Source organism: Gouania willdenowi, chromosome 14, assembly GCF_900634775.1.
Source record: "Gouania willdenowi chromosome 14, fGouWil2.1, whole genome shotgun sequence".
NCBI classification, from domain to species: Eukaryota; Metazoa; Chordata; class Actinopteri; order Blenniiformes; family Gobiesocidae; genus Gouania; species Gouania willdenowi.
In genome coordinates, this window is record NC_041057.1 from 28211970 (window position 1) to 28239181 (window position 27212).

Consider the following 27212-nt stretch of genomic DNA (forward strand, 5'->3'; position numbering starts at 1 on the left):
AACTCATCCTTTAGTAACTCCGTAAGTTGAGCATTTAAACCATAAGTACAAGTGGTGCTGTCGATGATAAGTGCTGTAAACGTACGGCCGCAGAAGAAGAGTAGAGCCCTCTCTGTTATGCCTCCGTCTCCTCAGAAACACACTCATCGTCACTGGAGCAATGAAGCTATGAAACGACCAAAAAGAGCGACCATGTTCAGGCGACTCATCACGGGCGATTTAAGCGACTGTAGTCGCTGAAGTTGTGTTCAGTGTGTTCAGGAAATCATGCTTTTAATCCTCAAAAAGCATGATTTACTGTAAATATGGAACACCTCACCTGTCCGTGCTGCTGCAAATCTCCTTCGTGCACGCCTCCGCTGTCTTCTGCACTATCTGAGCTCTGACCAGGTACAGAGGAATCCACATGCCGAATGCGCCCGTGGCAAAAGACACTGCTGCCGAGGCCAGAGAGGAGAACACGTAGCTCCGACTATAGAAACACAAGGACACACAGAAAACCCAGCAGGTGATTATCTGAGAACAACCCAAACAAGCCGCTGTTATCGCTCTTTAATGGCAAACATCTCACTCGCTCACTTCAATCTTCAAAAGCCCATCTGACAACAATTGCAGAACAAAGAGATTTTGTGATACACACAGAGGCTTTTGTGCTAATCTAAAGCATCTTAAGTTTGAATTGGTATGTAAACAGAAAAGACGTCTGACAGGGTAACGTAGGAGACAAAAATAACAGGATTTTGGTTTGCAGAGGTGGTGAATGTGTTGGACTGTGTAAAAGGATGTGGTGGCTCACCTAAAATTGTTCCAATAAATCCAGATGGCTAAATATAGAGAGTCAAACCCTTTTTTTTTTTTTTTTTAAATAAGTGTAGCTTGCAGGTACTTTTTTTCAACAAGGTCCTTCAGTGTCATGGATGCAACAGTGCAGCACTGTGTGGGAGAGTTTGTGTGAGAGAGTTTGCAACAAGGAGACGGGGTCATTACTTGTCATTTCAACAACTTTACAAGACATGCCACGTGCTTCGGTCTCAAAAAATTATGACATTTTTACTATTTGTTTTTGTAATAATTCAATAGGCACAATGTCAATTTTTAGTTTGATCGAATGAAAACTTTTTGAGATATGGCCAATTTAGTGAGGGTGGTATGTGACGATTTTCTTATTTTTCTTCTATTTTCAGCTTCCAATATCTCAGGAACTACATCACATAGGACAGTGAACTTTAGTACAGTAATACAGCTCCACCTATGCTCTCAGAATATACAGAAATATCTGCTATACATCCTATCTGGTGGACATGCCAGCCCCTCAAAATTGGAAAAAAGATTGTCAGGGTTTGGGGTCTGTCATGTTTAGGCCTTCAGTAAATAACTTAGCATATACCTCAGCTCCCTGTAATTTGATCAGCTTAAAGCTAGGAAACATAGACTGTTCACATCACTAATGATTAGTCACACATATGCATTGGTTCTTAAGTGACACGCTCTTGAGTTCCGACAAAATACTTTTTTTTTTACTGTTTTCGTTGGCCCATAACTGCATGTGGGGATGTAAGAAAAAATCTGATCTATGTTTTAATTTATAGTATAAAGATGACTCTTTCATGAGACAATTTTTCTTTATGGAACTTTATTTTGGACCCCAACTTTGGGGTTATTTCACTACTCGCTGATATTGAAAATCCTTTAAATGTGGTCATAGTAGCTTGCCTCTGTGTCTCATAATCATTTAGACTTTTATATCTCACAAAGTATTCAGATCAAACTGAAAATGTACAGTGTGTCTACTGAATAATCATGAAACAATTGGTAAAACGTTCCGAATTTTTGGAGACCGAAATGCGTGGACCATTTGTGAAATGACATGGAATGACCAAAGATGTTTCCGTCAATTTCTTTCAACTGCATTATAAAAAAAACTAGTTTTTGTTGTTTTTTTCAGAGAGTAATCATGTAGTTCATCAAACAAAAAAAACAGTGGCCGTACTTCTTGGCGAGAGCCTTCATGTCACAGAGCCAGGACGTCCTGGTCCTGATGCGTCCTCCCATCTGGTCGGCACTGCCTCTCTTTGGATCAGGCACAAAGAGCAGGATCAGCGTCCCAGCAGTCATTCCTAATAGTGGGGACACCTGCAAACAGACAGAAATCAAACTGGTACTTTAGGACGTCCGTTAGAGATCATAGAATGAGGGAATAAATGAGTGGAGGAGGAGGATGTAGAGGAAGGGAAGGCAAACACTGCAGTCATGTGTTTACTGCGTTTGGCCTATGCTTACTCTGCTGTGGTCGGCTGTTTATAAGTTGCTATGTCTGTTTGTAAAAAAAGTGCTTTAGGCTCGGAGAGCTCCAGCTGTAGCTCAGGAGACGGTTACTCACCCCTGTGTCCTTGGATAATATGACACTTCACCAGCATTACCTCAAATACATTTGACTCTCTAATTAAATCAGTGTTGCTTCTCCACAACCGTGTTTCTCTGAACAAAGAATGTTTTCTATTAAAATAAAACCGAATAGACACAGGGACAAATCCCTGGACAAAATGAGCAAGAGATGATTTCCTAAGGAAGGCAATAAACACAGTTTATACTGTACGTCAGGGGAAGATGTATTCCCCTCAAATTATTGCTCATAAAAATGCAATCATGAGTATTGGAATATTGTTTAATGCAAGTTTGTGAGGTGGTTTGAATGTGTGTGTGTGAGCTCGAGTCCTTTGAGAATAATACTGTACGTTCTGCAGCGACTAATGCGTGGCTTCTCATTATGGTTTTTTAAATAACGAGAAAACAACAATAAAAGGTGAGGTTATTTTTAAATAACCACATCTTTTATTGTTGTTTTCTCGATTCAGTAAAACTAAATAAGTTATTTAGCTTTACTGATTTGAAAACCCAAACTGAACTACAGAAAAAAATCAAAACCAGATAAGCTGTGTTTTTCTGTTCTATAATTAAAATAAGAAAATGGCAAATTCTTGTTTTGTTTGTGCGATATTTGTATATTTACTGTGTTTAATGTGTTTTCAAGTTCAGCTAAGGCAAAAATCTCCTTTGGAGATATTTACCTTAGTATCATTTTGGCTGTGTTTTAAAAAATTCATACTAACGTACTCATATCAAGTCTGAGGTCAAAATTAGTTTTTGGTGCGTTCACATTGGATAGTATGAAAAGACTGAGTATGCGAGAAATACCTGGACGTATGCTATGTGGGAACATTTTTTAAGTATGCATGGTGGGTACACTAGTCATACTCAACCATCCCATGATGCATTGTGAGCGGAATGTAAAATTATCCTGGAACCAGCTTTAAGTTAAAAATCAAACATCCCCTTTTCAAAATAAAAGCATCCCTTCTTGTCTTTCATTAATTTTTAATGCTTTTGTAAATAAGGCTCTTGTTTTGAAGTTATCTGGATGTTTTGTCAGTAGTTCAATGGAGGGTCTGCGAAAATCTCAGAAGTTTCGGCATGAAATGTGTTTCCGTGAGTTTTATGGATCAAATGAGCAGATGTTGATATTCTACTTGACATTTTTTTCCTCTTTATAAAAGAGTTGAGCTAAAAATGTGAAGGGGGTGTGACATGGCAGGAAGACTCAGCCTTGTGCATTAGGTCTTCTCAATCCATCGTAGTTTCGCCACAACAAAAGTTAACGTTCATTTGTGTTTTCAATGCATGCTATCAGCTCCCTGCCCTTCACTGACGTCCCCTAACAAACTCCATCGCTGGTTACACTTTGCTATGATGCTCTTCCAACTAGTGATCGACCGATGCGCACTGCTGCGTTTGCCGATCTACCCGTGTTGCTGGAGACAGAGGCTGCAGAGCCCCTCTCCCCACTAGCAGAGCGTGAAGCAAGCCTTTCCACCCCAACAGCAAGTTTGAAACTTTCAAAGCATCTTTTAACTGTTTAACTTGGGGTTGTTCCGTGGTTCCGTGTTGTGTCGCAGTTGTATTTAACGAGCAGCTGGCTGGAGGTTTGGCGTGTGTGTATGTGTGTGTTTCACTTTCTCTCTCTGCTTGTCACTCAGTGCTCAAACTTTGAGAAGCAGTTTACTACTTGTTTGAATATTTATTCCTGTTAATTTTGATGCAATTTAGAACAGAAACTTGAACAGTTTGTTGCTTAATGCCTATGTGACCTCACGTTATTTTCCTCTGCTAATTTATGTTCTGGGGATGTGTTGGAATTGACTATAATTCATGGTTTCTTTTTGTGTTTAATACTATAATTATATATCTTTATACTCAATAATCCTGTTAATAAAATATATCTTCAATCAGGCCAACATTTGTCAAAGCTATTTTCAGGACAAGGACGAACAGTTCTCATTCATAATATTTCATGAAATGTCTCACGCTATTTTTTACTTGTTCTTGTTCTACATCACCTGTTTTTATTTATTAAATATTTTTTACTTGGTGTCGTTCTACCTCACCTTTGTTAATTTCAATAAATGCTCCTTTTTTTAAAAAAAATTGAGACTTGTACCATTTGTTATCAACATTGTGTAATTTTTATAATGTAAATTGAGAAAGCAAAAGTAATATCGGCTCAAAATATCGGCTCAAGAAAATCGCCGGTCTGTATTGGTCATCGGCTAAAGCTGATGGAAAACAATCCGTATCGGTCGATCCCTACTTCCTAATTTTGTTGTTGGACTCAGTTTAAAAGGAAACCAAATGCATCCAAGCCAAGCTATGCAGGGCTAAGCTAAGTGAGTGTGCGTGGAGAACCTTCAGACAAAGCACACTGAAGCCCCGCCCCCTCAGCAAGCCCAGTGCAGTGGCTGAAATTCCCTGGATCTCATCACTGAGGGACCACTGCCCTCTTCTAAGACTCCTGTCTCTTCTGTTTCTTCTTCTGACCTTTCAGGAAGGTGCTGGAACTCGTCTGATAAACAAACGGAAAGACTGCAGCGTGTTTTTTTCCCCATAGCAGGATACTGTAGCACAGGGCGCCATTTAATGTTTTGCTATTTGCTTCCTGTTACATACCACACAGTAGATTAATTAGCTTCAGGATTGTTTTATGAGAATGTCTCTTTTGGACTTATAGCTTTTGTATTTCTGATTTAAAGCTCCACCAAGGTGAGAAAGTTAGACTTCCCGCTATGCAAACCATCACATAAACTCATCAGTTCTCTCAGCTTCACACTGAGAGAACTATTAATGTCTTTTTTTCAAAGGTCAGCGTGTTCATCAGAGGAGTGTTTGAGGGGCTTTAACAGCTGACCCTGAGGCTTTTAATTGGCTTTCTCCATTACTGCTGGTATGCCTTTCCTTTTCAAACCTTTTGTCTGGAGTTGTCAATGAAGTCAGTGTAAAATATGTTGCACGGCAACAGTGATTCATGCTCCTGATGCTACACCTGTGTCTCCTTTTAAGGACAGACAGGAAGTTACAGCAAAAAACTGTAGCGTAAAGTCCCCAAAGTTCCCACAGCGACTTTAAATGAACCCTTCGAGCCTTTGCACGACCACATACAGCAGAATGAATGCCTTGCAAATAGGCACTGTTTATTAAGGGTGTAACGATTCATCCATTAGATCGTGAATCGATTTATATTCCTACATTGATCTGGGCTCGGAAGCTGGCGTTCCGGATGACATAAATCGATATAAAATCATTTTAAGAGGTAATCAAATACTTGTATTGATACAAGGAAATAAAGCATTGGATTTAAACATGGCAGACTTTATATGGATGTGTTTTAAAAGACTCTCACACAAAACGGAGAAGAAAGAAATTGATCAACAGTAAAATCCTGTTAATTTACACTAAAGTGTTCGTTGGACTTTTCAAATAAAATGTGACATGACAGTAGAATGTTGTTTACTTGTTTGTTTATGTCCATAATAAATGTATAGACAATTCCCTTACTATGAAACCTCACCTGCACAGGCATTTATTTCAGTCACTGATTAAATTATTATTTTTTTAACTAAAAATTTACTGAATCCTTTCAGATTGAGTCGTTCTAAATTAACCGATATCATCCATGAAGGATATTCGGCAACACAGAATCGTTGCTAAAAAGAATCGTTAAATCCCTACTATTCATACAATATGAAGACTTGACTCTTGCAACTGTATTTTTTGCATTGTTCTTCCTTTGAAAACATATTTGGAGGCACAGTTGTTCTATGTGCAAAGCCATTGGATGCCAACAGGCACGACAGGCTCATCTGTTTGCTTCAGGGCCAATAGGACACTTTTTAAAAGGATTCCATTCACACGACTGCAGTGAGTACGTCTATTAATAAAGCAGATAATATTTTCTAAAATCATTAACATCTTTCACACAACATATGCTAAAACACTTTATAATCCTGAAAAACAAGCATTTTAAAGTGTTGAGAGTCAGAATAGATGAAGCAATGAAGCTAAAGAACACAATCTGTATAAAGCAGCGGGAAAAAAAAACAAAACATTATTTTCGTCACACCGAATAATTAAAACTCAGCTACATTATTGCACATCAACGGTGTCACGGTACATTATTTATTTGATACAGTATTTTTTAAAGTATATAAAAAAAATAGCAAAACCAAAATGAAATAAAATAGGTTACTTTCTAGAAATATTAATCAATGAAAAGGCTTTTTTTGTGATGAAATGGGCAGTTAATGACTTACAAACATTTATTCAATCATCTGCCATCACATGAAATTCATTATTTCTGCAGCTCCCTGTGAACATTCTATTATCATTTAATATCACAACAATAACATCATGTCTGTATGACAGCGTATTAGGGCCACATTAAAAGAAAATAAAAATCTTGGCACGATGAGATTAAAGTTGTAATATTTCGAGATTGAAGTCGTAATATTATTAGATTAAAGTTGTAATATTGAGATGATATTTCTCTTTAGGTTTCACACATGGCTTTTGTTGCATTCACTTCAACAGGGAATTATGAGCGCTGAGTTTTTTTTAAGATATGGCTTTATTCTCATAAAATTATGACTTTAGTCTCCAAATAATACAACTTTAATCTTATGAAATTATGATTTTATTCGGATACAACATTATTCTCGAAATATTGCAACTTTAATATTGAAATATTACTACTTTATTCTAATAATAATACGACTTAAATCTCAAAATATTACAACTTTAATCTAATAATATTATTACTTTATTCTCAAAATATTACAACTTTAATGTAATAATATTACAACTTTATTCTCAAAATATTACAACTTTAATGTAATAATATTACAACTTTAATATTGAAATATTACTACTTTATTCTAATAATATTACAACCAATCTCAAAATATTACGACTTTAATCTAATAATATTATTACTTTATTTTCAAAATATTACGACTAACGTAATAATATTACAACTAGTGTAATAATATTACGACTTTAATCTAATAAATGTTTTACTTTATTCTCAAAATATTACAACTAACGTAATAATATTACGACTAATGTAATAATATTACGACTTTAATCTAATAAATGTTTAACTTTATTCTCAAAATATTACGACTTTAATGTAATAAAATTACAACTTCATTCTCTAAATAATATGACTTTAATCTCTTATATTTTAATCATGTTTAGCTAATCTTGCAGCCATAAGCTGTAATGTTAGTTAGTGTTAGGGCTGGGCAATATATTGAGATTCAAGGTATATGGAGTTTTTTATTTTGGCGATATAGAAAATTAAAAAAAAAACTTGTTTTCGGAGTCGCTGCTTTTCCTACTTCTCAGAACAGCATGAAAAGCACAGCTTGGTTAATTGTTAATTGTGTCCTAACCCAGACCTTCCACTAAACAAGCCACACTACAGAACTCACTACAAAAATATCAAGATTTATATCGTTTATCACCATTTTAAGAAAAAAATATTGAAATATGAGTTTTGGTACATTTCGCCCAGCCCTAGTGCTGAGTTTAATCATGCTTCCTACCAAAAAACACTGAATCTTGAATATTTTCCACCTGTCATGTTTCTTTATAAATGCTCTCTATTGTCCAATTGTTTTTTGTAAAACCTAATATACAACTTTAAAAGTGAACTTTTTAGACACATACAGTATTTCTTTATGTTGTGTTAGTGCTGTAGCCTGGATCTAAAACACCAGTGGAGTTTTAAAACCAGGAGTTGTTCCTCTGTCACATCCACACACTGTCACATCCATGGTTATTCCTCAGAGGCACCCGCTCACCCCCCCCCCACTACATGCTGCCCATCCAGTCCCTGCAGGAGCCTCTCTGCATCTGTGTTTGTGCTTTGATGGATGCTGCCCGTGGTGATAAATCTTACCCTCAGAGCCCAGTGCCAGTCTCCTGCAGCCACCTTGGCACTCGCGCCCAGAATGTATCCCAGTCCACTGCAGAGACACAAAAACAGAACATTAGCAACACAGAACATCCTCTGTTTGTTTTATCTTCTACATGCATATACGGCAGGGGTGTCAAACTCATCTTAGTTCAGGGGCCAAATATAAAATAGTTTGATCTTAAGTGGGCCGCAGATTTCAGACGGTATGTAAAGTACCGACAATATCCAAGCAATAATAATAAATCAATTTTGTGACTCATTTTTATTTAATTTTGGGAAATCATGAGAAGAAAATTGAGTGCTTTAAACAATTTCAGATTTAAAATGACTGCAGTCGTGATGAAAACATGGGAAAATTGCAATCCTCCAAATATTGTGGCGTTTCAGTGAATTAGTGTATTTAGAAGGGCTGCGATATATGTACAACTGAATTATTTGGTAATTTACATGGAAAAAAAGTCATGCTTTTTCTTTTTTTTTTTTTACTTTTTCCTGCGTGCAGAATTTAATAGTCTGAAGGGCCGGATTTGGCCCCCGGGCCTTGAGTTTGACAAATGTTATATATGGTATATATTAAAGCTGACATGGACTAATCTGAAATAGGACTAATAGGACTAATCAAACTGAAATAGATGAGTTATCTGTGTTATTCCTGTCCCATTAACACAAACAGCTGTGGAAACTATGAGATCAGATAAGATGGTCAGTGTGATGAAATCAGTCTTTAAAGATGCTATCAGCCTTTAAACAGCTGATAAAGCTGATTTAAGACTCCAAACATTGCAGAGTTCTGTTCATCTTCTTCACCCTCTCATTAACGTTGTAGCGAGTTCTATTTCAGTTTCAGGGTGATGAATATGTTGTATTACTGCAATAAGTTCAATCAACAAATGTTTGCTAGATTTCTTTTTCCAATATAAAATTGATTGTTTCTCACTGAAAATTAGGGATGTTCCGATACAACTTTTTCACTTCCGATACGATACCGATATTGCAACCTTGCGTACTGACCAATGCGATATCAACACGAATCATACATACTTACATTACTTATTTTGTAGTGTCTAATGTTAGAAAAGGCTTGATCATTTAAAAAGAAAAAACCCATTTATTATAAACCAATGGATTACATATAATTAACCTTTTAGAAAAAAAATATTCTATGATTGAATAAAATAAAAAATAAAATGGAAGATATTGAAAAAATAAGAGATTTTAGATGCAGTCCGATAAAATTCAATATTCGTTTTCTGGCTGATATCGGACCGATATTCGATCGGGACACTCCTACTGAAAATGCCGGTAGGCTAATTATTTACATAAATTAAGTTATCATTCTGAATAAGATGGTTTCTTGTGGTTACAGATTATTATTCATTTTTTTAAATTATATATTATTCCTCAAAAGGATAGGTAAAATTCAGAGATAATTTTCACTGTAGGGCTACATTGTATATGACATTACATTATTATGTTTTTTTAAGTGTGCAGGAGTAGAGGATCAATGGCTTCAGGTCTGAAGAGGTACAGGACTGGGATGAGTTTGGGAACCACTGGTGTAGACGGATGCATGGAAGTGTTTTTACTTCATTCTGACTGTGATTTCTTCCAAAAACTCTAATAAAGCAGAGTTCCTACAGCTTCAAGACTTTTTTTATTGCCATTTGAAATTAAATTTAAGACCAACTTCACAGAAAACACAATTGAGGGAAAAGATGCCACATCATTTACATAGGGTTAGGGTCCATCTTTTCCAGTGTCTAGTGCAGACGTACAACTGGCGGCCAACAAAGTAATCACACAAAGTGACACAATACACAATAAAATACACAAAAAAACAAACTAAAATAATCAAAATCACTCCAAAAACAAGCCAGATGACGACAAAAATAGCCAGAAATCTATGAAACAACAAAAATACAAAAATCTTGGTTGGACAGGCAATTTTTGTTAATTTTACATTTCCCCATGTTGTTGAAAATTGCTACAAGAATGACACGTATCTGCACAAGTCCCACTGCAACCACGTCACTGTTTTATAGTTGGTTCCACATTACGGTAAATTATACATTTTAAAAAAAACTGATTTATTTTAAAATGTGAGACTAATTACAATCATACAATCATACTTATGTGTTAAAATGTAAAACTTTTGAAACATTAATTTAAGACATTTTAATGACATTTAAGGCTTTATTTTTAGATTAATGAATTGAATGCCTTTTAAGACTTTTTACAGATCCGTGGGAACCCTGTAAAGTGACTTCCCAACACATTTCTAATGGTTTCACAGACTGAAAGTTGCTATATTTAATGCTAATTGTGGGGTTTACAGAGAAAGATCTGAATCCGTCCAAAATTGAATGACCCTGGAACAAAAAGTGGACTCTAATGAATGACTTTCCTTCTTGTCTGGCTAGGAAACACTCTATGATGCAACTTTAGGTTTATAGCTCTGACACAGGTTGCACCTTTGTCAATCCTTTTATTTCATTTGTTTTGTTCAGTTTAGGGCACGGTGTTTTCTTTAAACTCTCACAGAGATCTGCAGAACCAAACACCAGTTTTGCTTTTTCCTAAAGCAGCACAGAAGTTCCTTCCTCTGACCTGCCAAACGTCTTCAATGGAATTACTCATTTAAACTCCCGCAGACTTCCTGATTTCTCAAATTTCTTTAAACCCGTTGGTCTGCATGTTGGAGCCTCTGAGTTACAAGATGCTTTTTCCAAATGACAATCAGAGACAACCTGAGCAGAGGAAGCTATTGAGCTGTTATAACCCGAGGAACCGACAGCAGCTCCTTATCACTGCTAAACAACCCAAAACACGCCCGACTGGTTTTACACACAAACACACACAGATGACACAGAGGGAGAAACAGTCTGTGGCCGTGCTTCCATTCTCCAAAAATAACAGAGCAGTGTAAACACGCTGCACCAGCGAGTGATATTTCCACTGAGTGACTAACAGCTAATCTTATCTGTGTCCACACGGAGAGTTTGAAGAAAGTTCAACACCAACAATATCAGTCAAGTGCTAAAACGTCCCTCAGATCAGACGTTAACACTCTCACGGGGTCAAGTTTAAGATTTACAGAAAATCACAGGAGGGGGCGAATCCGTTTCCTCTCAATCAGCTCCAACTCCCGTGGAGATTTTCAGGAAACTGTCACAATAACCTGAGCGAAGCCAAACAAAAGCTACACTGAGTAGGATGTGTGACTGTGTATTATAGATACCCCCCACCACTACCACACACAAACACACACACACACATGCACACGCACACGCACACACACACACCCTTTCAGCCTCTATTGTCTATGTTTCTGTACAGTTTAAGGTGACACAAACATTAGTTTAGTTATGGTGGCGCAGTGACTGCTCTTGGAAGCAATGGGTCGTGGGTTTGCGTCCTGCTTCAGTCTTTCTTTATGACATATTTTTTGGACGTTGAGATGACGCTGGTGATAATATTACATTAAAAATCAATATAAATGATACGATATGAAGCGACAGTCACTGTCTTTATATCCAGTGTAACGGGAGGGCTCTCTATGCAGCCATCCTATGCTGCTGCCACATCTCCTCAGACACATTTTATTCATATTAATTGCCGTCACTGAAGCGATAAAGTGATGAAGCGACCAAAAAGCGCAACTAATCACAGGTGATTTAAGCCAGGGGTTCTCATCTGGTCTCACCATGGACCCACATTTTTCAACGGTTAATAAATCACAACCCACTTTTTTTTTTTTAAGCATTCAACCAATTATATTTAGTTTTTCAAAAATAGCTGTTGAAAACATACACATTTATATATAATATTCTTTAAAACATAAATCTATATATTTTTCCTTGCAACATGCATTTTACAGCATCCTTGTCAAAAGAAAAGGTTCTTTTAAAATAAAAGACAAGTCCAACATGAGACATTAAGCATTTGTTAACTTTTGTGTTTCTGTGTTTCTGTTTCCGACCCACCCAGTACAGGTCTGCGACCCACTTTTGGGTCCCGACCCACCAGTTGAGAATCACTGATTTAAGCCACTATAGTCACTAAAGGTGCGTTCAGTGTGAACACACCTTTAGAACGAGCTCATATTCCTCAAACGCCGGCTTATTTCATCCATCGGGGTGAATAAATCACTCTCTTCCAGGTGGTTGCCATGGTAGTTCGTGTAACCTTCGATCCATTGATGATGGCTTTTTATTGCGCGCGTGCACGTATGTAACCCAAGGTTTACATACTCAGGGTTGATTGACACACTTCATACCAGCTGTAATGGAATCAGATACTCAGAGTTTCCATCGCTGGATATGCTGACCCAGAGTTTATGGATAAACTCAGTTTGTTAACCCTCCTTTATGGAATACCCCTCTGGACTTCTTAAACCCAGATATCATAAGTGGGGGAAGGGTCTGGTTTCACCCACCTTAAGTATTATTCTTTTTCAAATTAAAACAACTGTGTTCTAAACTTTCCCTTTTTCAAATATAAATCCATTTCAAATAAAATGCAGAATAAAAATATCTGAGCTGGTGCATCTTCACACTTTGTGCACTAATCTCTGTAAATGTAACAATGTTTAACCAACATGATCAAAAACTAGAGAAAAAAAGTCTCTGGGATTTGCCTGAAATGTGTGTTATCAAAATGGGGACACAACCCCTGGTGTAAACGGTCTGCCATTAAATCCTGAATCACAACTCAATTACATAACAAACCTCTCCTATAGTTTTTACATAAAAACTCAAGTGACAGCTTATATAATTACAGAAATGTAACATAAAGGAAACGTTAACAATAGCAGAGGCACCGCCCACCACCACCAGTACCTTAGAGTGTACAAGAAGGAAAACAGCTCAGCAGGCTGCAGCTCAGACACATGCTGTTCACCTCTCTATATGACGATAAACCCCACTTGACTCCTGTGCATTCATCTTTTATTACCCTGCTTTGTCTGTGTTCTCCCTGTGGTCGTTCTGTTATGATAGAATGAACCTAATAGGCTGGAGAATCAGGCCTCATATTACCTCTCACACCCACACCCTCACCACACATTTCCAATACAGCCACCTATAGTCAGTTAAAGGCTAATAATCTGAATCCTGATGTAGCTTTTATGGAAAACATGATGTCTGTGTGTTAGTGATGTTTTAGCATCCAGGGTTTGTGCGTCTCCTACCTGCCCAGAGGGATGGCCAGGTAGAAGACAGAGAGCATCATGGTGCGGCTGTTATTGGTGAAAAGGTCTCCGATGATGGTGGGGGAGATGGAGGAGTAGCTGGACTCGCCGATGCCCACCAGTCCTCTGGAGAGCACGAAGAGCCAGTAGTACTGCAGGAGAGCAAAGAACACAGAGCGTTAATTATAAAGGACTTTGAATAATGAAGTAGAAAGGCCATCAATTCATCCATCCATCCATCCATCCAAACAACATTATACATCAGTGATCCTGATCATGGTACCATGATCATTCACACTTTAAAGTCTTGGAAGAAATTTCCATCTCCATTAATAATGATTAAGTAAGTCAGAATGTATGGGAACTAGTGGTGGGACTGGAATTGAAAAAAAAAATGAATTAATCTTTGTAATTAATTAATCTTGATTAATCAAAGTTAATCACCTCACAATTTGACACGAGAAGCAACATTTTCCAAATTAAATGGATTTTGGTATAAGACTGAATCAATGAAAACAATAAATGAGCTTAAACAATAAAATTATGTTTATTTCCATCACTGAGTGCCAACATAATGTGCAATATGAATAAAGATTATTATGATTAAATTGTTCTCAAAGCACAAACTTAAATTTAACTAAGCAACATTCAACTATCTAAAACAAAAGTTTTTTGTGTATTAAAATAAAAAACAAACAGTTGGCATGAAATTAAATGAACAACTGATGAAGATGATGAATTTAGTTTGAAAGAGTTTTTCTACATAGCAGGTGATAAGTTGGGTCAGATGATGCTATCTGTAGTAGCGCTTCTAGCCCCGCCCACATCCTCTACCACCGAGAGTGGTCGACTGGTCACTACAATCATTTATCCACTGACTTTGTTCATTTGTCACTCATGGATTTATTCATTTTAGCTCTGAACCCTGTCATCTTGTCCAGTGTGGATTAGAGACACTGTCTGCTCTGACTATAGGAACGTTGTCCATGCTAGCTGCTACATGTTTAGCACTGAGGTGGTAGCGGAGGCTAGTAGAGTTCCAGTGATCAGCAAAATCTTTCTTGCACAATTTGCACACAACTGAGCTTTTGTTTTCCATCTGGTGTTTTAATAAAAAATGAAAACCCATGAAACGCAGCAACGACTTCTCCTCGGGATCTCCCATTTCTTGTGTCGTAGTCTGTGCATCAGTATTATGGCCATACTGGGAACTTGAGCAATGAGAAAGGTTCCGCGCTGTTTGGAGTGAGAAAAAAAAAAGCAATGAACTGATACACTTTTTTTAGTGCATTATTTTTCTGTAATTATTAAACGCAATTATCGCGTGAAAGTCCCCACCCTAATGGGAATCCAAATTTTTTCCGATAAATTGCGATAAAATGCTCAATCCGAATCTGATCAGGATGAAAGTAATTAAGGTACCAACCTGACATAACTGAGTCAAATACAAACAGATTTTTTTAGTTTCCCCAATGATGAGGGACATGGAATTAATGATTTTTCTCAAATGATCCAGAATCAGTATTTTGATCTGAATCCCCTCCAACATTTACTGGAATCTTCCATGGCTTAAGGTCTACCTTTAGTTGAATCTGTTAAGTACTTTCAACGTAATCCTGCTAAACATTTAAATTCCACGTAGAAAGCTGATAAAAGCCATGTTATCCCCTCTTAGAGATCTATGCTAGACTCTACTTTCTAGATCAGAATCACTGACAGGTGTCATTGAACGTATGATGATCAACTGCCTGAGAAATCATCACATCTGACTCACATTCTTGGAAAGTAATACAAACTTGAAGGATTGAATAGGAATGCAAATAGAGCTGGAGGTACCTGTGTAGGCAGCTGGATTGTTAACTGTTTCCATGGTAACCACTACTCACTGCTAGGTCTGTAGCTGCAGAGAAATGTGGCTTCCTCACATTTGCTCACACTGCTGAGTGACACAAATTAAAACATTTGTCCAGTGAATTGTGTTTGACCTGATGGAGGTTGAGCATTAGCGGTGAAAATGTCTTTCCTTTGTAAAGCACAGATGGCTGGATTTAGCGCTGCTGAATATTCACATATGCAAGCATTTTTTCATGACCCCCTAAACGGTGTGTTGAGGAGAACGTGAGTGCGGAGGCTGCAGGAGGCGGAGCCGAGCTCTCAGACATCATCACTGCAGGCTCTGCACCATGTCAGCAGGTCATACATGCAAACATCAAACGTCCTCCGCAGGCTGAGACACTCTCATGGGATGCATCCCAACTCAATCTGCCCTTGTATTGACCCAGAATAATTTTAACACATGCTAGCATTTCCACCATCATGCTGTTGGTTCTGCTTCTCATTTTCTTATGGGATTTGAATCGAAGATTTCATCCCATATTATTTTTACGCTTGGAAATTGTTTGTCATCTCTACGAAGAGAGTTGTCAAATACATTTTTTCATGTCATTTCAACACATTTTCAGGACATCCCATGCACAACGGTCTAAAAAACTCAGTTATGACAGGTTGGTTCTTCAATTATCTCATCAAGTTTCTATGATCAGGGTCACTGTTCCAGATAACTGACAATATCTGACCAAAGGGACATTTGGCGTTTGGATGAGGTTTGCTCTCTGAGTGATCTTGTTTCTAATCACATATTATCATTCATTCTGCTCAGATCGTAGCCCAACCCTCCCGCCATGGCCTGATTTCTTAACGTTGCATCATTGGGTCGTCTCTGGCCTTCAAGTCACCTTCAACCTCTTCCCTGCACGTCTCCACCTTTCCAAACTCCTCTGCTTCACCTGTGCTCTGCAGCTAAACACCTTTTTTTGTTTCCACTTCTCGATTCGGAGGATTATTATATCCCCTGGTGGTTTTCTCTGCCATCTGCAGACCCATTAAAGTGCATTTATCAAAATGACTAAAACACTAAAACCTCTATTACCTCAATGGCTTTGAGTCATTGCTGTCTCTCTATAAAGATGACTAATATCAGAAAATGACTGTTGGAACATAGTTCTATGCATTGCTGCCAGGCTTTACTGCAACATTGTTTATTGTTTGTTGTCTCACATCTTCTAAAATGTATATAATAGTAGTAGCAAATAAAATGATGCTGTTCTCCAAAAAAAGTCCTCATTTTCTTCTGAAACCATGTTTCTCAACCTTTTCAGCCTGCGAACCCCAAAAATAAAGGTTCCAGAGACCGGGGACCCCCACTGACCGTCTATAAGGAGGAATAAAGGGGAGAGATTTTTGGGGTCCATCCATAAAGTCAGCAAAATTATGGTCCATTGTTCTATGAATCTATGACAACCACATTTATTTATTTATACGAATAATATCCACTGCTATACAGGAAGTTTATTATTATTTGGGCTATAGTATATTGTCATCTTAAAGATGTAAATCATTGTTGTAATCAGAAATAAAGTGGGTTAAAAGTGACAAAAAATGGTGGAAAAGGTGTTGAAAGGGGATTTTAAAAACCACAAAAATTGATTAAAAGTTTCAAATTAGAGTGGCCAAAAACAGACAGAAAAGGTGGTAAAAAAAAAAGTCAATCTTGTAAAAAATAGAATAAATGGGGAGAAGGGGAATTGGGGTAATATAATTTAAAATGTAGGAACAATTAGTTTAAACTGGCAAATAAATGGGATGGCAAATTGTGAATATGGTAAAACTGGCAAAAATGAGCATGAAATATGTTGAAAAGAGGTTAAAAGTGACAATAATGGGTCAACATATGCGACAAAAGGTGGGAAAATTGGTGAAAAGAGTTTAAAAGTGCAAAGAATGTGCGGAGAAGCCATTGACATTGGATGGAGAAGTGGCAGAAATGGGAGTAATGTAGCAAAAATGCATTAAAAGGAGCAAAAATCTGGCAAGAGAAAGTGATGCAAATAGGTTAAGATATAGCAAGTTTGGTGTAGTTGCAGAAAAAGGATAAAAACAAGCCAAAATTTGCTCAAATTGATTAATAGATATTGTTAGTTTCTTGAAGGCATCTGATGACCCCCTCCCAGTGTCTCGTCCCAAATGGAGTCCTGACCCAAAGGTTGAGAACCCCTGTTCTTAGAAACAGAGAAAATGTCTCTTTAAACACTGTTCAACTCATTATCAGGTCTTGGGAGTCAAAGCAGAGACTTGATCTTATGTAAGATCTGAATTCTAATCAGGGACAAATATGTGTAAAATGCTGCTGAGAATGTCTTCACTGTGTAATGATAGAACTGGGTTGTAAATGTTCATTAACATTTCATTAAACGTCATGTCTTTTATCCCTGGCAGTGACAGCGCTGTAGTGCTCTTACATAAGAGACTGCTGCAGCTTGATTGACACTATCAGGCACATGTCTCCAGGGTGGGGTCAAAGGTTAACGCAGAGGACCGCGGGTGTGGGGGATTATTCTGCGTCTCCTCATCAGCACTCAGTCGTCTTTAAGGCGTTTCCAGAGGCAGCGAGGCTTGTAATGTCAGCCTGATCATTTTCCTCATTTAGACACATGGCTGTAACGTTGTCTCATTCTGCATGAGTCTACGCTGTAGTCACACATTAGCATCTCTGTGATGTCACTATCCTTCAGAAGGACTCAGGGACACTACTCTGCACTCATGACCAACACAGCCAGCAGTTTGTACGTATCTCCACATAAATATTCTGACTGTATGCACTGAACACTTCCAGGCACCACATAAGGCTTTAAGTAGCAAATATAATCCCTCTGTCAAGCAGACTGTTTTATCTCCTAGACCAGAGAAGGGCAAATTTGATCACAGCGTGGGCCACAAAAATGAGAATGTCTGATCCGTGGGCCACATTATCAACATTTAGAACAAACTCATTTTGGTTCAGTGGCCAAATACTGACCAATTTCATCAGAAGTGAACTGCAGATTTTAGCTAGAAAATTAGAAATTTGATCATTCATGTGCCCTAGTTGGAATTTTCACACATGTTATATTTAAAGTATAAAGCATCAACAATATCTGAACATTAAGTGACATAAATCAGTCCCTGCAGGAGCTTCACTCAAAATTATTTCATTTTGGGGAACATTTTGTCAAGTAATGTAGGATTTGAAAAAACATTTGTGTTATTTCAACATTTTGCTTTGAAGGACCGGATTTGGCCCCCGGGCCTTGAGTTTGAGACTTGTGATTTAGAATACTGACCAATCTAAGCATTAATACAGGAGGCAACAAAGGGTTTTGTGTGTTTTTGTTGTAGTTTAGTGTATTTTTGGAGTAATTTTGTCTATTTTTGGTGCTGTTTTGTGTAATTTATTGTCATTTTATGTATTTATGTTTGTATTTTGTGTCATTTATTGTCATTTTTTGTATCTATGTTCTCAATTTGTGTTTTTTTGTTCTCATGTTTTCACCAGTCTTTATTGATTTGCCTTGTTTGACTGTTAGCAGGATTACGTCAAAAGTACTAAAACATACTGTATTAACCAAAGTTCGACCATAGATTTGTGTATCTGGAAAAGGCGAGATTTGGTGCCTGGTGGAGGATTGTGCGCTCTGAGTGATCTTGTTTTTGAATAATTTTGTGGTCGTAAATGTTTTCCTGTCAGTTTTGTACATTTTTTTGTGTGTGTGTGTTTTTGTTGACATATTGTTTATTTCTGTTGTCATTTTGTGTATGGTGAGTCATTTTTTGGTTTTTGTCGTTTTGTAAATTCTTCCCATATATTCTGTGTTTTCTATTTGTCTGTATAATTTAATTTATCTTTGCTGTCAGTATGTGTATTTTTCTGTAGAATTGTGTGTTCAATATACGGAAAAGATGAGAGTTGGTTTTGTATACTGTATCTTTCTATTATTTTTTTGTATTTTTTTTGTCATCTTGTGTGTTTTGAGAGAAATTTTGATTATTTTAATTGTCTTTTGCTGAGAGAGAGAGAGAGAGAGAGAGAGAGAGAGAGAGAGAGTGAAGTATTTCTACAAAGGCAAAGTGTCCAACGTAATGAGCTTGTCATTGCATTTCACTGCCTTTACTATCGAGCATATCTTATTCATAATTGGCTCGTCAGTAGGGAGACTGCTGTGTGTGTGTGTGTGTGTGTGTGTGTGTGTGTGTGTGTGTGTGTGTGTGTGTGTGTGTGTGTGTGTGTGTGTGTGTGTGTGTGAGACAGTCAGTGCCGTACCTCTTTACCGATGAAGGAACTCAACAAAGTAACAATGGACCAGAAGAAAATGCCACAGCTCAGGATGACCTTTCTGTTGAAGCGGTCGCCTAGGTAACCAAAGATGGGAGCCGCCACCATGAAGCTGCAGATGAAGACTGTGGGAAACAACAAAAAAAAGCACAACATGCTTATTTGGGTTTTTATGACTTTATGACACATTGTTGTCAGCGTGCATGGAATTTTGTGAATGTGGCGTCTCTGGTTCACTAAAGTAGAGACATGTAAATTATAACAGCAGTTAGATAGACATAATGTAGCTGCTGCAAATCAACTTTTACTATTCAGTCCTTCATTGTCATTCAACTCGGAGAGGAAATGGAACAAAATAAAACATTAAAGCACAATGGCAGTGGTTTAAAGGTCAATCAATGTGACAAGAAATAAGAAAACTCAACACTTTGCACATGAACATATTCAACGTCACAGCAAATTTACACGTGCTTCAAATTAGGGCTGGGCTACATGGACCAAAACTTCTATCTCAATATTTTTTCTCAAATCTTGATATTTTCAACGCAATAAAGTCTTACTAGAAAGACAATTCTGGGTTAAATTTGCTGTTAAAAAATGTCACACATTATTAACAAACAGATGTGGCACTTTAATGTTTTTTTTCCCGTAAGGGACAGCACGTGCGTGTGAGTTCTGTAGTGTGGCTAGTTTGGGAGAACGTCTGGGTTATGATGCACTCAGAAATCCTACAAACTGTGCTATCATGCTGTTCTGAGAAGTAGAGAATGCAGCAACCCCTGAAACGAGTACTTTAATACAAAATAACATATATACGTATATATATAAAGAAATTATGGAAAAGTGCACTGTTTGACTGTACTCGCTGATTAATATTTAATACTATGATGTGATTTGTACCATGTGATTGTATACATGAACACAATTAAATGTATACTGTATATATATATATATATATATATATATAGAGGCAATATTGTCATTTTCTATATCGCCAAAAGATAAAACTCGATACATCTTGAATCTCCATATATTGCCCAGCCCTATTTCAAATCCTGTTTTTCTAAGAGCTGCCTGAGTAACTCGGCAACATCTTGGATGCTTCTAGTCAATATTTACAATCAAAGTCACCTCAAATAGTTGTGAATTATTAATGCTTTCAAACAGAGTTTCCTCTTTTTTTTTAAACTCAGGATAACAGCGATCTGGGTGGTTTGACACATCATCTACATAAACATCTACAGACAGGGAAGAGAGGAGGGGTGGTGGTGGGGGGGTTACATAAGATATAGACATCACAGCAGCACAGATGTTAGAGACAAGCAGCAGGACAAGGGACAATAATCCGATTAGAGCACCATGTGATATGATGATGGAACATATATCCTTTAAAAAGGCTCTTAAAATCAGTGTAATAGTTTTAAATAACACAACTTTAAGTTAGTTAATTTGATTGTTTCTCAGTGACAGGCTGTAGTTTACTAAAGCTATACATTATAGGTGTTTTGTAGTATTTTGCTTCTTTTCCTTTAGTGAAAAAACTCAATTTTACATCTTTTTCCTCTTCATTCTGACTATTTTATTCACTGAAACATCCATTTGGAGCATTTATACCCCAAAGTCCAGCTGCTGTGTAACAGTGACTCCATTAAAAACAGTTGTTGCAGTAAATTCTATCCACACTTCATTCCCGACCATGAAACACTTTCTACAATGGCTCTTTTATTTTCAGATTATTCTTGCCAACTTCCTGGAGACGCATTAGATGACAATGCAAATAAAAATGTAAAATGAAAAACCATTTCACTGAGGCGTGGCAGCACAAAAGAGAGCCACACATAGTGCACAGGTGACAGGGAAGAGGGAAGGCCTATTCAAGCAGAAGTACTGTTACTTGATTGAAAATGTACTCAAGTATAATCAAGTCATACATAAAATACTCAAGTGCAAGTAAAAAGTAGCTCAATTAAATACTACTCAAAGTAAAAGTTATTAGTTACTTTCGTTTATTTTTGGTAATAAATCTTTCCACGGTTCCCTTGCATACAGTAAACATCTCATGTATAAACTTAAAAAGGAAGAGAGCAAACTTGCATAACTGGAACTTAATTTATTTTCCACAAAGGCATCTGTATAAAATTGAAAAAAATTTTTAAATGTACAATTTTTAAATAAAATAACAGTAATTAATTTTCAGTCTATAAGTATAGCAAAATGTATGAACTCTTAAACTGAGAAAATAACCAGCATTCAATGCTGTGATGGCGCAGTGCTTTAGGTCGGCTATGATGTAATGCAGTCGTCACCAACCTTTCTGAAACTGATCTTCTTCATAGGTACTGTATGGGCCGAAGGGATACCAGTTTGAAAAGCACTTCCTAAATACCACATTTTCCCGATTTCACTTTAATTAGAGGGTAAGACAATAAGGAAGTAAGTTAAAAAGGTAGGAAATGTTTCAGTTTTAATATGCAAAACTTTGTTTCTTCTAATTTATGCAATTGTTTCATTTTCTACATGTCATAGAGAAACACCATGTTCCTATTTTACTAGCTACTAACAAACAACTTTTAACTACTTGTAAAACATGTAACATTTGCAAAATACACCTTGCCTTTTTAAAGATATATCCTATACAGTTTGTATTATAGGGATGTAACGATTTATCGTAAGTCAGTTAAAAATCGATTCATAGGTATCACGGTTCACATCGATACTTTGAAAATTGAATCGCAGTACTTTTATTAAATAGCAGAGGGCGCTATCCAGAAGTGTTGGCGGCGGGCGGAATCTGCTACTACTTTCTTTCTGGCCGCCTTCTACTCTTAAACATGTTCATAAATGATTCCTTACCCCTTTAGCACCTAAAGATTATCTGTAATATTACGTGAATATATGTAAAAATCACATTTTTCTATTAGCTCTGTCTGCTAGCATAACATCTCTTCTTCACTGCTAGATTAGCTGCATGCCAACCGACCACTGGGTTACCAGTGCCCTCTGCTGGTCCAAACAAATATCTTACCTAAATACAGTGCAATGACTGTTTTTTTTTTTTTTTTAAGTCCAATTGTTAAGGCACAAAATACATTTTCAGTTGCACTTTTAAAAAGAAAAATAACTATTACGTCATTTTGCATTGTTTACTATAGAACCAGAATTTAAATGAATAGGCTTCTTCTTCATTTTTATTATTCCTTTATTTATTTCATTCAAGATTTATTTTTAGTTACATTGCATTGTTTTGAATAGTTTATCAAGGGATTCTTTTGACAATGAAAAATAAAAGGAAAACAGTACAGTATTTTCTATAATATTTTTTAGTCATCATTTGTCTGCATTCCCATTTTGTAAAATAAATCATGAGAGAATCGTATCGTGAACCCAGTATCGTGAATTGAATTGTATCAGGAGTTGAGTTACATCCCTATCGTATTATATATAATGTACCACTAACCAAACACCAAATCTGCAACACTAAAAACATTTGCCACAATGTTTCAGTGAAAATAAACATTTAAAGATGGTTAATTTAATACTAAAACTTTTGTCACGTGCAGCAGTATTTAACTCGAGTAGAGTAGAGTAGAGTAGATCAGAATAGAGTAGAGTAGAGTTTAATTTCCTGACATGTTTCAACTGTCAACTGCCAGTCTTCTTCAAAGGCGTCTGCTGATGGCTTTGATGTTTCCTTGACTTCCGCGTAATAATTGTGGCAAGTTCTTTTTATCTTCTTTTTGGATAATGTGTTAAGATTTCTTTTATTCAGACAAACGTTTGTTTCCTGACTGTTGACTTCTAAACGCAAGACTGTTTTCGTTCTTCATTCTTACGGAGCTTGTGCATGGAAGCGCTTAGAAGTCAACAGTCGCTAAAAACAAACAAATAGTTCCACACTGTTGGACAGTGTTAACATCAGGTTGAAATCCTGGATCATGTAAACACAAAAAGCAGCAATAAGGAGGGTGTGCAGTGTGGAGATAAGAAGAGGGAGAGGTCCACCATCATAGAACATGCATGGGAGCCAGGAATCCTCCTTCCTGTGTCATCACATGATAACCTAACAGGACTACTGTCTTTTTCCTTATAATATCATCACCACAGAGTCAGATCTTATCCATGTGCTCAGGATGTTTTAATCTACTTCATTCCTGAGGTCTCACCTTTAATATTCTTATTTATGATCCTAGTTTCAGCACATGCAGAGAACTAGAAGCAGAAAAGACAAAGGGCTAATGCTCGCTGCTTGTTAGGGTTTTGTAAACTGGGATTTAACAAATATATAAACTTTTCTTTTAGAGGAGGAAACACCATCATTGAGCAACATTTCCCATAAACCAGCTTTGAACTCCCGTGATAATAATGATTGATCGTTACACTTGGGTTCAGCATGTTTTAGAGAAATGATAAGAGGCACTGGATGTTTATTTGGTGCACCAACAGGTACAGTCGTTCAGCAGATTCTGTGAGTTTCCGCGTCCTCCCATCGCATTCTTTCTAGTGAGCGTTGGCACTAACAAGCCAGCGCTGCTTTTAACTCTGGCTCTTCCCTTCCCACTCAATAGCTGCTAAGTGTTTGATATCCAGCTTTGTTTGGGCTAACAGTCAAACAAATCACCGTCTTTGTTGAACATGTTGATAATTTGTTGTAGTACAAAATAAAAGACACAATACACAACATTAAAATGACTCACCATTGGCTTCATTCATTCACACAAACCCAATGTTTCAATGTGAATGAATGACTTTGAAGAGTTTAAACAACAATTGTTCAGTGATTATTCAATAGGCACACTGTACATTTTAATTTGATTGGATTAATACTTAGTGAGGGGGTGTGTGTGTTGATTTTTGTTTCCTTATTTTTCTTCCATGTTCAGCTTCCAATATTTCAGGACCTACATCACATAGGAAACTGAAATTTGGTATAATAACACAGCTCCACCGACTCTCTCAGAATATATAAAAAGATCTGCTATACATCATATCTGGTGGATATGCCAGCTCCTCAAAATTGGAAAAAAGTGTGTGAGGTTTGGGTCTGGAACATGTTTAGGCCTTCATTAAACATCTTAACATACACCTCAGCTCCCTGTAATGTTATCAGCATAGAGCTATATACATAGACTGTTCAAATCACTAATGATTAGTCACATATATGCATTGGTAAATGGGTGACACGCTCTGGATATCTGAAAAAATACTTTTTTTTACTACTTGCATTGGCCAATAACTGCATGTAGGAATTAGAAGAAATAATCTAATCTCTGTTTTAATTTATAGTGTAAATGTTACTTTTTCTTGGGATATAAAACAATTTCTCTTTATGCAACGTCTTCATTTTTATTTTGGACCCCAACTTATTTGGTTATTTCACCACATGTGGATATTGAAAATCCTTTACATGAGGCCATTGTAGCTTACCTCTGTCTTACAATCATTTGTTGTTTAATAGTTTTTCACTAGTAACATAAGCAACAAAAAGTGTATCAATTGAATTATAAGGGAATTATGGGTAAAAATATTTGAATTTTTTGAGACCAAAGTGTGTGGAATGTCCTGAAAATTAGTTGAAATGACATGGAATGACCCATGTCAAACTCAAGGCCCAGGGGCCAAGTTCGGCCCGCCAGAGCATCGAGTCCGGGCCGCAGGAAGATTTTGGTAAAAACTAAAAATTACAGCAAAAACAGAACTTTTTTGTAAATAATTACCATATAAAATGTAGATAAAATATGATGGGGGTTGCAGTACTACATTATTTACATTTTATTATTTAATCAATTATTATTATTATTAATAGTCAATTCTTTTTTTTTTTTAAACCTGGAAAATTCTTGCAAATCGTCGTACAAAATTCTAGCAAATTACAAGAAAATTTGCTGCAAAGTCAAGGATTTTTCAACAATTGCATAACATTCAGGATTTTGTTCGAATTTGTGCTTGTTCTTTTTTTCTTCAAAAACATGTGTTGTTCTGGTCTGGCCTACTTGAGGTCAAACTAGGTCATATGTGGCCCTTAAACTAAGATGAGTTTGACACCCCTGATTTGAGATTTTAATCTAGTTATTACTCTAACAACTCAAATAATGGAAAGCTTTTATTCTTGGCATGAAAACCACAAGATCTACAAGTTTACTTTTCAGACACAGGCTCATAACTCATTGTTTCTGTTCAAACAAGAATTCATTTTAAAGGTAAAAGTGCATTTAGTTCCTCTGTAAGATAAGACGGATTAATGCAGATTCTTATATTCCGAAGCTGATAAAAGCAGCAAAACAAAGTGTGACAGCTTCACAATGCCAACAATCTGTGTGGGAAGTGACTGAAAGTGGCTGAAAAACAACCAAGCAATGATCTATGGTATCAGCTCTGCCTGACATCCTGCCTTCTATCTTTAGGTGAAAATAACCTGTGCTGCAAACACAAGATTCCTTTGTTTTACAGGAATTTTCTTTTGCTGCCTTTAGGCTTTTTGAGTATCAGTGAAATCTAAACTCTGGAGCCGTTAATTAACAGCGAGGGCATCTTACCGCGCTGAAAACTACCATAAGCCTTTCTTTGAACATTTTAAGGTCATTTTTTATGTAACCCGATTAAATATTCACAGCACTCCTATTATTATTCTGAAGCCTTTGTTTGGTGGACAAACAAACTATTTATTATCTCACAGACTCTCCGACGTGGACAGAAAAGCCAAAAAGGAATAGAGGGAACGTTAAACGCTGCCTGAGGTAAGGAGTGCCAAACCTGTTCAGATGTTCTTTCAATTCCAAATCGGATGCTGCGCATATTTCTCACGGTCTAAGTGCAACCAAATTACCGCAGTCTGTGGACATTCCAGTCCGAGACAAAGAACCAAAGGAGACACAATAACAGGGATGCTGGAAACACTGAGGTCGCGTGTTTAGGTGTTACTTTACCGTGATGTCAGAGTGATTCATGTCTGACTGTTAAGGATAGGACAGTGAGAAAAGCTGTCACCACTAATGGAGACTTCATTATCTTAGCTCTGCAAAACATGACACGTCTGAATTTATACATTTATACATGTGTTATTTAGAAGCTTGCATGTTTTACATGTTGTTTAGAGGCCTTCTGCTGAATTATAACGCAACCATCAGATCAAGGACACATTCACATCTCTCAGCCAAAGTCAATCCGACAAAATAGTCCCTTGAAATCCGAATGTATCTAAATTAATAGAATCATCAATGCAAACTTTAAAGGATAGGAGTTTCTATTCTTTTTGCCTATCCCTACAATCAATTTAGAAAAGAAATCAGAAATTTCTAAAGTATAAGGGTCAGTTTATGTTTTGGTGATTGGATCTTCCTTTCAGAAATGGATATTTAAAGACAATTGTGATCGGTTATTTTAATTTCCTTTTAAAATTCAAGAATTAAGATTGAAATTAAACGCCTTTTTCTTCATAAGGGTCAAGCAGGAATAAGCAAAACCTTAAAAATTGGTGGGTTTTCAGTTTCTGTTTCTAAAAACAAAGAAATTAAACACAAAACACCCTTTTTGAAGCTGCTGTTTTCAAAATAAGAGTGTGTTTCGTAAGA

At 36.8% G+C, this 27212-nt stretch overlaps 1 protein-coding gene across 2 annotated transcripts in view; it reads right to left on the reverse strand.

Annotated features, from left to right (window-relative positions):
• The window catches only part of spns2 (SPNS lysolipid transporter 2, sphingosine-1-phosphate), a 123768-nt gene that overhangs the window by 34808 nt on the left and 61748 nt on the right, over positions 1–27212 (reverse strand). For both annotated transcript variants that reach the window (XM_028467432.1, XM_028467431.1), the window contains exons 3-7: positions 19633–19769; positions 13497–13648; positions 8291–8357; positions 1991–2133; positions 320–472 (exon numbers count right to left, since the gene is read on the reverse strand). In XM_028467432.1, coding sequence (XP_028323233.1) covers positions 320–472; positions 1991–2133; positions 8291–8357; positions 13497–13648; positions 19633–19769 — 652 coding nt within the window. The remainder of the gene's footprint in view (positions 1–319; positions 473–1990; positions 2134–8290; positions 8358–13496; positions 13649–19632; positions 19770–27212) is intronic.